Source organism: Branchiostoma belcheri, unplaced genomic scaffold, assembly GCF_001625305.1.
Source record: "Branchiostoma belcheri isolate BF01 breed outbred unplaced genomic scaffold, Haploidv18h27 scaffold45, whole genome shotgun sequence".
Taxonomy (NCBI): domain Eukaryota; kingdom Metazoa; phylum Chordata; class Leptocardii; order Amphioxiformes; family Branchiostomatidae; genus Branchiostoma; species Branchiostoma belcheri.
Genome location: NW_017804076.1, coordinates 2,170,143 through 2,186,790, shown reverse-complemented (window position 1 = coordinate 2,186,790; position 16,648 = coordinate 2,170,143). Strand labels below are relative to the sequence as shown.

The 16,648-nt window shown below is 40.8% G+C and overlaps 2 protein-coding genes across 6 annotated transcripts in view; one reads left to right on the top strand and one right to left on the bottom strand.

Moving 5' to 3' along the window:
- LOC109478781 overlaps window positions 1-5,394 on the bottom strand; it is a 12,730-nt gene extending 7,336 nt beyond the window's left edge. The window contains exon 1 of one of the 2 annotated variants that reach the window (XM_019780552.1): window positions 5,059-5,394. In XM_019780552.1, the coding sequence (XP_019636111.1) occupies window positions 5,059-5,244 (186 nt within the window). In that variant the 5' untranslated portion in view covers window positions 5,245-5,394. Of the gene's footprint in view, window positions 1-3,278; window positions 3,483-5,058 lie in introns of those variants that run through there. The other variant, XM_019780551.1, reaches the window with a different exon arrangement.
- On the top strand, window positions 4,020-14,832 carry LOC109478780. 4 transcript variants are annotated; one of them, XM_019780549.1, is made up of 11 exons: window positions 4,020-4,084; window positions 4,196-4,315; window positions 6,741-6,935; window positions 8,072-8,285; window positions 8,405-8,697; window positions 9,058-9,198; window positions 9,385-9,749; window positions 9,899-11,107; window positions 11,300-11,558; window positions 11,713-12,124; window positions 12,648-14,832. In XM_019780549.1, exons 3-11 carry the CDS (start codon window positions 6,753-6,755, stop codon window positions 12,665-12,667), a joined length of 3,096 nt encoding a protein of 1,031 aa, XP_019636108.1. In that variant the 5' UTR covers window positions 4,020-4,084; window positions 4,196-4,315; window positions 6,741-6,752; the 3' UTR covers window positions 12,668-14,832. The 4 variants fall into 4 exon arrangements, with proteins under 4 accessions (XP_019636108.1, XP_019636109.1, XP_019636106.1 ...); XM_019780550.1 differs by lacking the exon at window positions 4,196-4,315 and having other exon boundaries at window positions 4,059-4,084; XM_019780547.1 differs by lacking the exons at window positions 4,020-4,084; window positions 4,196-4,315 and adding an exon at window positions 5,720-5,902.
- The last annotated feature ends 1,816 nt before the right edge of the window (window positions 14,833-16,648 follow it).

Here is a 16,648-nt window from a genome sequence, read left to right as displayed (position 1 = left end):
AAGGAAACTAAAAGATTTGAGTAATTCTTTCCTATCAATTTTGTAAGTTTTGCCTGGAGTACTTTACACATTGTAACCTTATTTATTCTATTCTGTTATTATTTAAAGCTTTGCATGTCTGTTTTTGCATTTGCTTCTGTATTTTTGTAATCATTATGTTAGATGGCGACATGAACATAAGCTCCGGCTTGAGTGTGTCGTCATCCTGTCCACTTTGCTCCTAAATGTTTTAATAAAGAAAAAAAAAATGACCATCGATCAGGAATGAAGATGTGGTAAGGTTTCTATTTGTTTGTGAGATCTGATGATGCATCACTAGGAAGATCTTTGTTGCATGTATGCTATTATGCAACTTTAAATTTATTGTATTGTATGATAGGATACCACACGGTGTTGTTACATTACTTGTGCCAATTATATGATTGGGGAACCATACAAAGAAACAAAAATCCACTTCTTCCATGCATGTATTGATCTATGACGGTCGTGTTACTCCGGAGACTTGTAACGTGATCAAACATGTGGTGCACAAAATGCAAACAAGAGTTCCGAGATCTCATACCTCCATGAAATATGGGCTTGATATGTAAATGTAAATTTCTTCTTTAATTATGCAAATGACCTCTGCATTAACATAACATATGCATCGTGATGTCGTCAACTTTTGATTAACTTAAAGATGTCCCAAGTATGACATTCCCATCATTCACCATTAAGAAAACATAGAATTTTTGCATAAATTATGCAAGTTAGGTCATCATTTGCATAATTAGTATCTGTTGATGTTCTGCCTGCCATAGGTTACATACATTACATGTATGAAAGTAGTATAATGTAAAACACTGTAATTGTAGAATTTCCTCATTAATTATGCAAATAAAGTCCTCATTTGCATAATTTGCATTTAATCATGTACATCTCTCTCTCAGCTTCTAAAAATTATGAAAATATGTTGTTCCTATCTGGACTCGCCAGAAAGTGCCCTGCAGTTCCAGAACAAGCTGCTAGGGGGACCAAACTCACACCACTTACTCCTGACAGGAAAAGCAATCTGTCACCAAAACATCAAGACCATAGCATGTTCAAGACAAAAGATACAAAAACTGGAAGTTCTGCTGCAGTACCAAGGTCATCCACCAGGAGGCCCATGTTTGACCTTGACGTTTGTCTTCCTAAGACTTACCAACATACCAAATATCATCATAATCCATAAAGGGGTTCTGAAGTTATGCTAACCACAAAGTTGCGGAAACACACACAGACACACAGACATACATACAGACACACCAAAAACAATACCTCCATTTTTCATGGAGGTAATGACCTTGAGATATGGTCTTACGTAACTTTTTAATATCTCACCCGGCGTTTGCTTGGACTACAGCCTTATGTTGACAAACGGTACACAAGGCATTTGATAAGAAGAGCGTTGTTTACACAAGGTCACACAGGTTATATTAGGCGCGTCCTGGGCCTGTGGGAACGGCATTTAATTACGCAGTACTTTGTGCCTGACCGTTCAGTTGTGCCTAGTGACCCAAGTTCCTAATGTTACCAACATTTCTATGTCATCTCATCTTTTTACCTCCATGAAAAATGGAGGTATTGTTTTTGGCGGCGTCTGTCTGTGTGTCTGTGTGTCTGTGTGTGTTTCCGCAACTTTGCGGTCAGCATAACTTCAGAACCCCTTTATGGATTATGATGACATTTGGTATGTTGGTAAGTCTTAGGAAGACAAAGGTCAAGGTCAAATATGGGCCTCCTGGTGGATGACCTTGGTACTGCAGCAGAACTTTTTTGTACCGGTTTTTGTATCTTTTGTCCTGAAAATGCTATGGTCTTGATGTTTTGGTGACAGATTGCTTTTCCTGTCAGGAATATGTGATGTGAGTTTGGTCCCCCTAGCAGCTTGTTCTGGAACTGCAGGGCACTTTCTGGCGAAATGTTTAAAAGCCAATAAGTCCAGATAGGAACAACATATTTTCATAATTTTTGGTGTGTAGGTAGCTGAGAGAGAGATGTACATGATTAATATGCAAATTATGCAAATGAGGACTTTATTTGCATAATTAATTAGGAAATTCTATGATTACAGTGTTTTACATTATACTACTTTCATACATGTAATGTATGTAACCTATGGCAGGCAGAACATCAACAGATACTAATTATGCAAATGATGACCTAATTTGCATAATTTATGCAAAAATTCTATGATTTCTTAATGGTGAATAATGGGAATGTCATACTTGGGACATCTGTAAGTTAATCAACAGTTAACATACATCACGAGGCATATATCATGTTAATGTGGAGGTAATTTGCATAATTAAAGAGGAAATTTACATTTACATATCAATACCATATTTCATGGAGGTATGATGTCTCGGAATTCTTGTTATTAGTATGGAATTATCACCATTTACCAATATAAAGTCCAATATACCAATATATAGAATGTTTCATTAATTGTGCAAATTACGTCTTTATCTATATAATTGATATGTGTCAATGCTCCTCTCTTTCTCAGTTTAATACATATATATATATATCCCACGCAATCTTTTTGGTGAGGGTAAAAAGCTCTGAAACTATACCGGGTACAAATTGAAATGTTCACAATAGTGTCACGCTTGAGTTGGAATACTCCTGTCATGGTTGAATGCTTGCCAACACACCTTTGAAATATAACTCACTGATAAGCATTATCGAGGTTCGGATCGTGCCAGGTAACGTAGTGTAATGTTGGCACATTCCGTCTGGATCAAAGAGTTTACCGACAAACACCCACTTGTTATTGTGGCTAAAGATATCCCACTACGCGCAAAGTCAACTTGTTGAGGGCGGAGGGCATTTGAGCTGGAGTAAAACTTTTACTCGTTGGCAGCGAGGCCCTTTTTGGGGTTGGGGTGTGGGTGGAGGTTGAGTCATAGCCTCCTGTGCAGACTTTTATTGCGGCGTTGGACAGCTTAACCAATCGCCATTAGTCACGCTTCGGGGAATAGCTTTCACTTTCAATTATGGGGGATATGTCTGGTTTATCCATTCTAACAGGAATGGAACAAGACAAAAGTTTGACACAATCACTTTTCGGGGATCGACTGACATGCCAGGCAGATTTTTAAGAATCATACAAACTGATGACACCAGAATGAATCTGATTTTCTCAATGTTGTTACGCAGGTTCCCGTGTGGAAATAACGTCTGAATACCATACGAATAGTTCGTTGTCCCTACAGCTTTTCATTCCATAGCATGATAATGTAACTCGTACTCACATCACCAGGTTTTCTGAATCTTCCTCCAGAATCCTCTAACAATTTCCCTCTAAGTCTTGCTTGTGCTTGATCTAAGTTAGTAACTCCCTCCATGGGCACGCCATACTGGTCGAGCAGGGACATGGCACCCATGATGTCCGTCAGGCTGTCTATATCTTGCTCTGTCAGGGGTGTAGATGCCGCCATGTTGTGCCAAGGACTTCTCAACTTTTGTGAATCTTGTGGTCCTTGGATTTACTCCATTCCCTAACACAGGTGTCCACCAAGCGACTATCAGAAAGGTGTGCTAGTATATCATGGTCATGTTGATACGCCCACCGAGTACAGGGAGGGATCATTTTCTCATTGCATGGGGGTCTAGATCTGTGTGCGGTGCAAGATAAGAATCAGTTTCTTTCTAGTTGTTTCAAATTGTTAAACTTGAGTCGTCACATTTAGCAGTGCGTAGCTTGAGTTCGTTTAGCAGCTATGGACTACCTTGAATGCGGATATAATATTTTGATACCTCTGAAAAGTAATGATAGCTCCCTGAACAGTTTGAGCTACCTGTATTGTAAACAGTAAGCCAAGCGTACCAGACATACACACGTCATCACCTGGCAACTGAACTTTACGTCTGACCTTGTAATTATTGACATTTGTCCTTTAAGTGAAGTGAACAAAGAAGTTTCACGAGTTTGGTTCGGCCCCCTTCATAAGACATATAGAAGGGGCGGTACTCATTCAGAGAGCGGTTAGACTGTCAACAACACGCCCACCGTCAAAAGTGAAACTAGTTTTACAGTGTATGGGAAGAAGCGTGGAAGGTATGCTTTTACGTTCACTACAGAATTGCTACCCTTCTGACTTAACCATCGACATGTAACGATTTCTCGCATATTTGAGTCATAAATACTGTGTTTTGATGAATTCGGCAGGTCATCCACGTGTTTGGTTTGATGACGTCAGCCAAGTTGTACCTGTTCCGTTCACCATTTTGATTTTGAGCCTCTGTTTGTCGTCTATGCAGCCTTCACGTGTATCAAGAATATTACAAGGTTAGCAACTGTGTTCTTGGCAGTGAAGTGTTTGTGGCCGTCCGGTTCAAAATTCGTCATTGATTGATAACATATAGCCATTGCCCATACAGTTTTATTAATGATGAAAGAGCTACCATTCGTTGGTCTATTGGGGCCTTTTTTTATGGCAAAATTGTTTAGGGCGATGTACAATTAACACGTGTTGGATCTATATCTGTATACAAGAACTGAAAATTCGGTTTCGATGTGACAGTCTGCTTTCCATACTTCGGTAAACTAGTAAATCAGTTGAAGTCTTTGCGGAAGGGGGGGGGCGGTCGTTTGGGCCATTGGCTGGCTAGGCCCATGGGGGAGGTGGGGTATTGGACTGGTTGGGTGGTGGTATAACCCAGCAATACACCGGCCAGTTTTGTGTCTGTATGTATGCAGTTCATGCAATATAACGTAGTGTTGTTCACGTTAAGCAAGGAGGTTAAATAATTTATTCCCCACCGTTAACTTATCGTCATTATGTACGGTGGGGAGATTGCTTTCATTTTCACTTTTGAGGATGTGTCTGTTGTACCCATCCTATCATGAATATTACAAGACAAAATTTGATCGACTGACACGCCATGGAGAATTTTAAGAATCACACAAACGGATACACAAGCATCATTCTAATTTAATCTACAGTTGATATTCAGGTCACCGCGTGAAGGTAACAGGTAAATACCATATAAAAATACTTTTAAATGGATAATAATATATCTCGTACTCACATCACCAGGTTTTCTGAATCTTCCTCCAGAATCCTCCAACAACTTTCCTCTAAGTCTTGCTTTTGCTTGATCTAAGTTAGTAACTCCCTCCATGGGCACGCCATACTGGTCGAGCAGGGACATGGCACCCATGATGTCCGTCAGGCTGTCTATATCTTGCTCTGTCAGGGGTGTAGATGCCGCCATGTTGTGCCAAGGACTTCTCAACTTTTGTGAAATCTTGTGGTCCTTGGATTTACTCCATTCCCTAACACAGGTGTCCACCAAGCGACTATCAGAAAGGTGTGCTAGTATATCATGGTCATGTTGATACGCCCACCGAGTACAGGGAGGGATCATTTTCTCATTGCTTGGGGTCTGTGTGCGGTGCAAGATAAGATCTATCAGTTTCTTTCTAGTTCTTTCAAATTGTTAAACTTGAGTCGTCACTTTTCTTCACTAGTTCGTTTAGCAGTTATGGACTACCTTGATTGCGGATATGAAATTTTGATACCTCTGAAAAGTAATGATAGCTCCCTGAACAGTTTGAGCTACCTGTATTGTAAACAGTATTAAAGCCAAGCGTACCAGACATACACACGTCATCACTTGGCAACTGAACTTTACGTCTGACCTTGTAATTATTGACATTTGTCCCTTAAGTGAAGTAAACAAAGAAGTTTCACATGTTTGGTTCGTGCTGTTGTGTGCCATGCATAATACAAGTGGTAGCTACAGCTTGACATAAGTCAAGTAAGTCAAGTTATAGGGGTGGTACACATTCAGAGAGGGGTTAGACTGTCAACAACACGCCCACCGTCAAAAGTGAAACTAGTTTTACAGCGTATGGGAAGAAGTGTGGAAGGTAAGGTTTTACGTACACTATAGAGGTGCGACCTTTCTGACGTAACCATTGTCATGTAACGATTTGTAGCATATTTGAGTCTTAAATACTGTGTTTTGATGAATTCAAGGCCATCCACGTGTTTGGTTTGGTGACGTCAGCCAAGTTATACCTGTACCGTCCACCATTTTGATTTTGGTCCCTTTGTTTAGTTTGTCGTCTATGCAGCCTTCACGTGTGTCGAGAATATTACAAGGTTAGCAACTGTGCTCTTAGCTTGGCAGTGAAGTGTTTGTGGCCGTTTGATCCAAAATTACTCAACGACCAATAACATGTATAGTCATTGCATTGACAGTTTCATTAATTTTAAAGAGTGTCATTCTTTGGAGTAGCGTCGGCCTTCTTATGGCGATGTACAATGTTTAGGGCAATGTACAATTATTCTATGTACTAGAATAAATAATTTCTTTGCGGGGGATGTATTTTTGGACTGGTTGGGTGGCGGTATACCCCACTGAGCCATCCCTGTCTCTGTACTCGTATGCAGTTCATGCAGTATAACGTGATGTTGGTCATGTTAATCAATGAGGTTTATTTTATTCATTGCAAACGTTATCCCCTGCCGTTAACCTATCGTGAATATGCATGGTGGGAGATTGCTTTCATTTCCACTTTTGGGGATATGCCCGGTGTATCCGTCCTATCATGAATGGAACATGACCAAAGTTGGACACAATCATGTCCCAGGGATCAGCTAACATGCCAGAGAAAAGTTAAAGAATCATAGAAACGGATACACAAGCATGGTTCTTATTTAATCTACGGTTGATATGCATGACACATTTTTCTTTACTACTAGTATTAATCCAGCATGGCTGAATCGGGCAGACTGACTGAGGAAGTGATCGACCAAATACAGGACTTTCCCCAGGCCTTTCCTCACTTCCGCCAGAACAACCTTCAGCTTGAAGGAGTCACTGACATCTTCACAGCCAAGTTACACTTGAGGCGTTTCGTTCAGGAAAGGGATGGCGTAGAAAGCTCTCTAAAAGACGTGAGTTTGCCTTCTTTCTATTGTCAGTTTTCTACTAGGTCTTAGACCCCTTTCCAAAGCGACCAAGGTTGGAGCCTTGGTAATTTTGGTTTCCAATAACTGAGTAACTGCCATCGGCTATTGGCTGTTTCCGAGACAGCCTCTAAAGTGTCAGATGTAATCAACACACTGTCAATTGAATTATAATTAACGACCTTTATCTCAGCTCACCAGGTGCCAATTTCACAGCGCCACCTGGTGACGACAGTTCAAAGTGATATCGACCGACAGACTTGCACCCGGTTTACACGGCGACAAAATCCTTGCATACGAAAATTGCGTACGCAAGGGGTTTTCCCTCCCTGTAAACCGGCCCCAATTTGCGTACGCAACTTTCGTACGCATTTTTCGTACGCCACCTCTAGAGGTGGCGTACGATCAGCGGCTCGCCCAGCGTGCCTCCCAGCCTCATGTAAAAAAGGAAATAACCCCTTTCTTGTTGCAAATTCCATTCTTTTCCCACGTTTGTACCAGCCACGCCGTGTTTACTTGTTCAATTCTCCGCGTTTCATTTCGCTTTGCTTCCCCTGCGATTCTCTGTTTCAATTGTTTTGATTTAGTAAGCTTTTTGCTGACTGTTCGATGGGCATGTCGGAAGGGCGTAACAGCGCAAATTGGAGTATGGATTAACGACAGGATGAAAAGCAAAATAGAGACGGTTAGAAAGAAGGAAGTATATGAGGACATTGCATGAGACATGGAGACTACAACCAAACTACCAAACTGCTGTCAAGTACGTCCATGGCGGCAGGTCAAAATGGGGTCACGATAGTGTAGGCCGGGGTGCAGCGGGAGTCCTCTTGCTCTCCCTGTCGTTGTATAAACAGAAATGAACGTACGCTCGCGTGCGTACGCAATTTTCGTACGCAAGGATTTTGTCACAGTGTAAACCGGGTGATACTTCTTATGACTTAAGAAATTGAACACGCGATCGATCGTTACTGATGTTTTAATGACACCTCTACAGTGCTCAAAATATAAGTCACATAACAGATTGTTATACATAGTTATGTATCATTACATACCATAGTACGACAAATTTCTGGTTTCCAGGGTTTTTCTGCTTATAATTGATGATGAAAAATGTTACCCTTTAGGCCACTGCCCTTGTGCTAAAGCTGAAGGAAGAACATGACAAGTGTAAAGAGCAACTACAAGGCTACTACCAGACTACCAAATCCCTGCTGCCAGCCCTAGATGCCGGTGTGTCCAACCAGCAAGGCATTGGGCAACTGACGTCCGAATTCTCCCAAAGTCTTGAACAGAGTTTTTCAAAGCTGACGTCTTCAAAATGCCCCATACTGATTGCTGGTAAGTACCGGCACTGCAATGCCTCTTACTAGCTAATACTTAAAAAGACACTATGAATATCTGTATGTAAATTAGCCAGAGTTTCGTACGAGTTTACCAACACGTAGATCTTTTCACAGGAGAGACATCCTCTGGGAAGAGCAGTCTGTTGAACCTGATTCTAGGTGAAGAGATGCTGCCAACATCCACCCTCAGTACCACCTCCATCATCTGTGAGCTGCGGTACGGCGAGCAGAGAAGGGCAAAGGTCTTCACGTGGGACAACCAGGAGATAGACGTCCCCTTGGACCTCAGCTCGGACCGAAAGTCGCTGGAGAAACTCTCCGCCTACATCCACCAGAAGGGCGATCGAGATCAGGAGACGTTCCCTTACAAGCGAGCAGAAATCTACCTTCCGCTTGAATTTTTAAAGGTAAATGTAATTACGCGTTTGAAGGGGGGGACAGGGAATGTTTAATTTGTATATAAGAGAATAAGGTATTTGAGAACAAGGTTAGACGTCCAGGTAAATAATATTCAAAGACAAATCAAACTCTACTACTGGATAAATTACGGATGGTACTTCCGGACTTTTCGAGTGACATTCGTCACTCTTCTTCAGCGTCACCAAAACATTTTAGTAACACTGAGGAAGAGTGATGGGAGCGATGACGATGTCCGTAACTTATCCAGTAGTAGAGTTAGGTTTGTCTTTGAAGAAGAAGAAGGTTCCATTTGTATAAACCTTTTCTTTAGTAGCGCTTTCGTACAAAAACTTTCGATTGCTTTCTAGGAGGGCATCACGATCGTTGACAGCCCAGGAGTGGGGGAGAGTGAGAAGATGGACGAGGTCGTGTTTGACTACATGGAGGAAGCCTTCGCGTTTATATACGTCATCAATAGCGCTAACGCTGGAGGCATTCAGAAAGACAGGGTGAGTGGAGCTAATGGCATCCTTTTGCCTTTAACATTTGATACTGTCAAAGTCATTGCTTCCATTGCGTCATTGATCAAAGCCTGCCCATCTTTTTACCATCAGTGCTGATTCAACAAAACAAACAAACAATCAAACAATGTTAAAGAGAACAAGTTTGTAACGGCAATGTTTTTCTTATTCTAGCTTGGCAGACTCTTGGCGGTTGTCAGTGCTAAAGGAAAAGAACAACTCGAAATCCGGCAGTCAAAAGTCAACCCAATGAAAGATACGACTGCGGCTAACTTTTCACCTCGAGCAGCAATTTTTGTCTGCAACAAGTGGGACCAAGTCCCTGTCCACGAAGCACAAACGGTCCAAGAGGAGCAGCTGCGTGTCCTGAGACGCTACTGGCACGGGTGTACGGAAGACCAGGTCTTCCGACTTTGCACATCCGACGCAGCGAAGGCTCTGCAGCACGGCGTTGTGATGAAGGACTTCCGCCATCTTCTGGACGGCATAGAGCGGCTCATTCCTGTTTCACTACAGAACAAGCTGCAAGTGTACTACAGGTAAAGCTAATCACTAAAATGTCTGTCTATTACTTCCTACCAAACTTTTAACACACCACAAAATACACCATACATTATTCGGGTTGTAATGTTATTTGGGAATTATCGTGGCATAACACTGATGTACTCTGCTACTCTCTTTCTTGCAGCTTCTTAGATCAGGTCCTGTGCAGAATCAAGTTCATGCTGGACGCCACCATCGCAAATGCAGGGTCAGGGAAAATGAAAAACGAAGAGAGACAGAAACGCCTCAAGAAGACCGAAGAGAAATTGGGCATCTTAAAAAGAAAAGCGTCCGAGACGATTGAAAGGATGAAGAAACGATTGAAGCAGCACGTAGAGGAATGTGTGAGCAGAGTCAGGGATCTCTTGGAAGATACCCCGTGCGTTCAGGAAATGGCGACATCATGGTCATCATCGGAGCTCACCGAGCAATCAGACGTTCACGTCGTGAAGAAAGCGGTTGAGTCTGAGGTGTGTCTTCGTCTTCAAAACTTCATCATGGACTGGGAGGAAAGGGAAGGGTACTTCAAGAAAGCCAAAGCAGACGTGGAAGAAGTATTCAGGGAAGAATTGTCAGGAATCGAAGAAGCGATGTCAGCAATCGAGCAGAATCTTACAAGGCAAGGTGACGAAGATGACACAGAGGAAATGGACCGGTCACTCGTCGAGGTCATCGGCTCTGCCACAAGCAGCTTTGAAGAAGCAGTCTTCGACCTGACGATCATGGAAAAGGTGCTGATTGGAGTTTCATCTCCCCTGTGGATACCTGTGGGAGCCGTAGGGGCTCTCCTCTCGGCCCCAGCAATGTTCTTCATCAGCCCGAAGAGTATCTTCAGGAAGATCGGCGAAATGAAAGCCAAACGAAAGTTTAACGAAAACAAAGTGGAGTACATGAAGAAGCAAGGTCTGAAGGTTCTGGAGAAGTTTAAGGAAAGAGAGACCCTGCGAGCTTACGTCGAGGACCAGATGAGGCCATCGTATCTCTTCGTCGACAGTTGCGAGAAGAGCATCGGAGAGGCCATAGAATCCAATCTGATACTTGTCGAGCATCTGAAGGACGACGTAAGATCCGCGGAAAAGGTCAAGCAGGACGTGGGGAGTCTTCAGAAGAAAGTTGAGAACATTCACAACAACCTGAACATTTTCGGCATACGCCACGTCAAGGAGTTGGACTACGACGAAGAACAGGTGTCTGTAGAAGATGCCATCGTTGGTATTGGAATGTTCAGTCACATCAACAAAGGAAAACTGCACGAGAAGAAGGAAGCGACTTTTCGTGACGTGCTGGTCAAAGTGTCCAAAGAAAGATCAGACGCAGACATACTACGAATAGTCTCAGAGGAGAAATGCCTTAGGTGAGTTTTAATGAAATATCATAGGGTCCTTACGTAAAGGGTTGAAACACACAAAATGCCTTAATTTTCTGTTATTTGCAAATTATATTCTTTGTCTACTGTGAAATGTTTGAGTCTTTACTGCAATGTTGGCAGCCATGTCATGCTGAATATAGAGTAAAAGCCCCAATATCTTTTCTCACACAAATGCAGGCGGATGCGGCACCCCACACAAAAGAGTGCCATACACCCCAACATCATCTGGATGTTAGGCGCTGCTAAAGGTCCAGAAGGCATCCCCATGCTGATTCTAGAACCAGCATCAAGGTCGCTGAGGTCTCTGCTGGGCAAGCGGAAGAGCATTGCGACAACCGACAACATCAGGCGTGCCTTGCTGGATGTTGGAAGGGGTCTTGAGTATCTCCACAAGAAGGGGATGGTTCATATTGAGCTATCCATGGACACAGTTCTGGTAAGTAGTCCTCTCTTTTAAACCTGTTGTTCAGTCTAACATGTCCAACAACACTAGGATTAAAGTTTAGACTTCTCAACCAACCCAGGACAATGTGATGATAAACCAAAAGAATTACATTGTGGTATTAAAGCAGTGTCATGTCATTTCACAGGTTACAACACAAGAAACACTGAAGTTGACAAGCCCCTGTGAACCACGGCGACCCCAGCTGCCAGAGACAGCAGACACCCTGGCCTCACCCTACCTGTACATTGCACCTGAGGTGCTACGGGGAGGAGTCTACAAGAAGTCTGCAGACATGTACAGTGTAGGTCTGATGATGTGGGAAATGTGGAGTCTGAAAAAGATCAGCGAGGTTGACAAGATAGCTGGTCTTAGAGTTAACCAGATTCAGGATGGTGCAGGTAAGCACATCCGAATGCCTGCACAAAATGAGGCTCTGCCCACAACCCCATGGGGCTCACTAATGAAAGAGTGTTTGAATGAGGATCCTGACGTTCGTCTGACTTGTACTGAATTCATTGACATCTTGAAGCAGGACAAAGTTGTTGAGGGGGAAACTGTTGAATAACTGTTCAAAAGCTTTAATCACTCAAAAAGGTCAATCATGTGTGTAACTTTTAAAATCCTCATTGAATTCAATTATCATCATCATTTAAATATCCTTGACCTAAACATATCAGTACTAGGACTCAACAAAACTGAGTGAAATGCTTTTCAAACTGGAGGGTTCAAAATTCGGCTTGATTGAAACGTTGCCCTCCCTATTTTACAACTGTAAATGAGTACACAGCATTTTCAAAGGTATGTTACTTTTGGTCACACAGTCAGGAGGATAGTCTTGTCAACCTACATTTGTACAGCATTTTTGCGACCATTGAATACTAAATTAATAGTATATTAACCAATCAATCAATGAAAACTTGATTTTAAAGATTTGCAATGAGCAAAATTGTTTCATATGTGGCAAAACAATTTCACACTCAGGTGCTCTCAAATAAAAACCAATATGAATTTCATGAGGCAAAGAATGGATGAAATAAACAAAGTCGTATATTTTAAACAAAACTACCCTTGGGTTGTATATTCAGCAAGACAGCAGATAAGTTTGACATCACACATTTCTTTATTAGAGCTAGCTTTATTGCAAGCCGCACAAGAGCACAAAGCTCCCAATATGTACACTTTGACCATAATTCAAAATAAGCTATCTCATCATCTAGGTATACAACTTAAAGTACCTTGGCCAATTGAATTGGTTAACACACTAATCTTTGGTGCTGTCTTTGTAAATATGACCAATATTACACAGTAGCCTGGCTGCCAGACCTCTCATAGCTTGATGATCCAGTCACAAGCAGATGTAAGGATGTATCCCCAAGAAGCAAGGTGTCCAGGCTACAATGTATAGTCAAGAGGTTTATATAAAAAAAAGCTGCCCAGCATTACAGATTCATTTGCATGGAAAATAAACTTAGTATTTCTGCTGTTTGCCAAAATTTCACCTCTAATTCAGTATAGCTAGCATAATTGCATTTGATATTCCTTAACACAAAGTCATTAGTTTCATATCATATGGGCCGTTTACAATTTGTTGCATACAGTGAACATTTTGCATTTTTTCCCTTGAAGATTTGTACTTGATTGTAATGTTTCTTGTAGTACACGAGTAACCAGTTTCCATAGTCAAGCAATACATTTATCAGTGATGGCAATCTTGATGGTGTGTTTTGTTTTGCACATGCATGAAAGAGTAAGTTATACTAAACCAATAATAGGAAAAAGAGCCAAAACTGACCCCATCATTCTTGATAACTAAATTACTAGTAATAGTTACTGTAGATTATAATATGATAAGAAGTAATCTTATACACATTGAATTTTATGTATCCAACAATCTAGCATCAAAACACTTTGATCACTAAACAGTTCTAAAAGTTTGTAATTTCAAACCATTTTCCAAGAAATATAGCAACTTGTTCAAGTTGTAATGTTTTTGTATTAAATGGTTGCAGAGGCTTATACACCTTGCATAAATTTTCTAGGGCAGGCATCAGGTATTCATGGTGATTAGTTTTATGTATTCAAAACATTCCAGGACAAGGTACAACTAATAGGAATAGACAGCTTCTGTCAACAGAGTCATGTCTTAACAAATTAAAGTATCTAGCAGCAACATTGTGTAAAGAAAAAAGAAACATTTCAACAGCAATGGAATGAATGGCATTCTTAACAGATTTTTGTAAGATCACACTACAATAATTGCACAGTTGTACATGTACATGAGATTCCTTATCAGGGCATTTGAAACATATAATGCTTACATTTGCAACATATCAAGGTGGTAACAGCAATGAATTCCATTTTCAGTTTGTCCTCAATAATACATTCGTGCTATTCACATTTCTTCATAAATTTAATTTCTCTCTATTCTCATTGTTTTCAATACAATTAAACAATTCTAGGAAGCTTTTACTATGAAGATTTTGTAGAGTTTTTATGTCTATTACATCATCAGGGTGAGTTCTGTGTTGTAGAATATTAGAATTTCATAAAGGTAACAGATATCAATGAAAAACAAGTAAGCTGACAATGGGAACCAATGTTGAAAGGCTACCAAGCCAAACATTTACTCTAACTTTGACAAATGCTGATGACAAGAGTAGCCAAGAAAAAAGCCTGTCCAATTCATTATACTAGGCATCAAGTCCAATTCATAGCTGTAGAATCCTTTGCAGTACAGGTACAGGTACATGTACCATTACATATATCACAAACTGTTGCAGCCAGCAGCAACCAACTATACCTGCCTGCCATATCCACAGTGAGTAAATCTTAAACTGTTCATTGGTATTATGCAGATCAAGCTTCACATACATGTATGCATGTCAGACCTTCTAGCTGTTCAACATACTTTCAGCCTTGAATTTGTTCGAAATGTATTCTCCTTGATGTAGATTTCTGTTATCTTTTGCTATATTTTTTATGTCATTATCACACTTATTTGTGGTATTATTAACAGCATTTCACACATAATAGCAATTGTACAGGATGGTAATGTAACAATGTGTATTGTTAGTTTTATTAAGCATTGTATTATCGCCGGTTCTATCCCCTCCCTTGGGCGGTGCCGCGGTCACCTGTTCGAACACGTGCCAGCGCACGTGCCAGCGTCGTGTTCGAACAGGTGATCTATACCGGTACCGTTCGAGGGAAGGGGCTCTAGAACCGGCCGGTTGCAGATTGAATAAACCAGTTGAGTTTGAGCGTTCACCGTGACTGGTTGTCTATCTTTACAGTAGTATAAATGGGCAAACCCAAGATCAGACAGTTTTGACATTGGAACTCTGTTGAACAACAGTTACTGTTTAGGTAGGACTGAAAATACACAAGGAAAAACTTCCTGCAACTTTATCAGACATTAGTTGTTTGTAACAGGATTTAGTAGTGGAGGAGCTTTACAAAATAGGTGACTGAGACATGATTTTGATCGTGCTTCTGAAGAAATACTACTAACAACTATAAAAAAAATGTTTAGACGATTTTTTTGGATATTGTAAAGCAGCAGCATGCATTTTTGTTACTTAGCAACAAAATCAATTTAACAGTGTCCAAAGCAGTTTGTTACATAATATATCTTTTTTTAAAAATTCAGAATGTTACAACTTGTTGGCAAAGTGGTACATTACAGGCTTATTAATGTCCTACGCCTTTGGCTCCTCAAATTTTTAAAATCGTAAACATTCATATACAACAGTTATGCTATGCTATGTTGAGGCTTATATATTAAATGATAATTGATTGTATAGACCATATGCATTCCTGAAGAGAGACTGTGTAACACTTTTGATCATTTTTAAAGGCAAATTGAATGTTTGGTGTTGTATATGTACTTTGGAAGCACGTTAATATTGGACAGAAAGTACACCCAACACTCATGCTCGACTGTCTCCTGTAAGCTATGAGACAAATTTACTACACTGGTAAAGTCTGACAGTACTACCTTATATCCAAATAAGGCAGGATGTTTTTGCATTAAATTAGTACTGGACCAATCATACTCTACAATACATTTCTCCAAAAAAGTTTCCATACAGTCACAAAGCAGCACCTCAACACCGAAGACCCTGGAACATCACGACAAAAAACAGTTTCAGCAGAGATTTACTTCAGTTCACTCTTTTTTGTAGTTTTAGTTTATTTTTGTTCTCTGTTCGCTAGATTTACAACAAGTTGGACTCATGCTATATACTACAGAAGTACATTTTTTCTCAGCAGCTTTGTAAATGGCACAGGTACACATTGTGCAGTATGTAGTGGACATCAGACCAGGACATGGAGGGCTCATTTCATCCATTACTAGTTTTCATCACAGCTTCTAGATCTCTGCCTTTTGGCTTTGCCAAACACCTATTGTTACATTTTTGCACATTCACAACCTATTTTTTTGACATCTCCCAGTCAAACCTTCTAGTGCTGATTGCAAAGCTGATTGCTGATTGTGGTTAAGCAAAGCATTTTGGATCTAAAAGTGATGCACAATTTGATGCAGTCTACCAGAATGGAATTGAATGAGCCCTCAGTCTTACACCATGTCAGAACTCAAACCACTCTGGAATATCCTCAGACGCACATGTATACAGTACCTCTAAGAAGTATATTCTGCTTTTGAAAAGCACAAGCAGAGCACCATCTTTTGTCAATCGGTCAACTCATGTCTGGTTTTCTCAGCTAAAGCTTAGCTTTACACCACATTCCTTCAGCTATAGCCACATTTGTACACTTGGTCCTAGCAGTATACCTTGAGCAAGGAGAACTGCATTGTACCTGTCTTTGCAAGTCTTCTGCTTTCATGTTAGGGTCACTATGGTAAGTGTTCTGAGGTGTAAAACACCATGTCCTAGTCTGGAATTATACAATAGTTCTGATCAGCTAACTCTGCCAAGGACACAGATACATCCCAGCACGGATCTGGAGTATTGTGTGATATGGATCTTGAGTACCACTCATTACTACATTCAATTTGTACTTTATATTAATATTAAAATCACTCATTGATTCTGCTGTATTCAATTAGGGAATTGGGT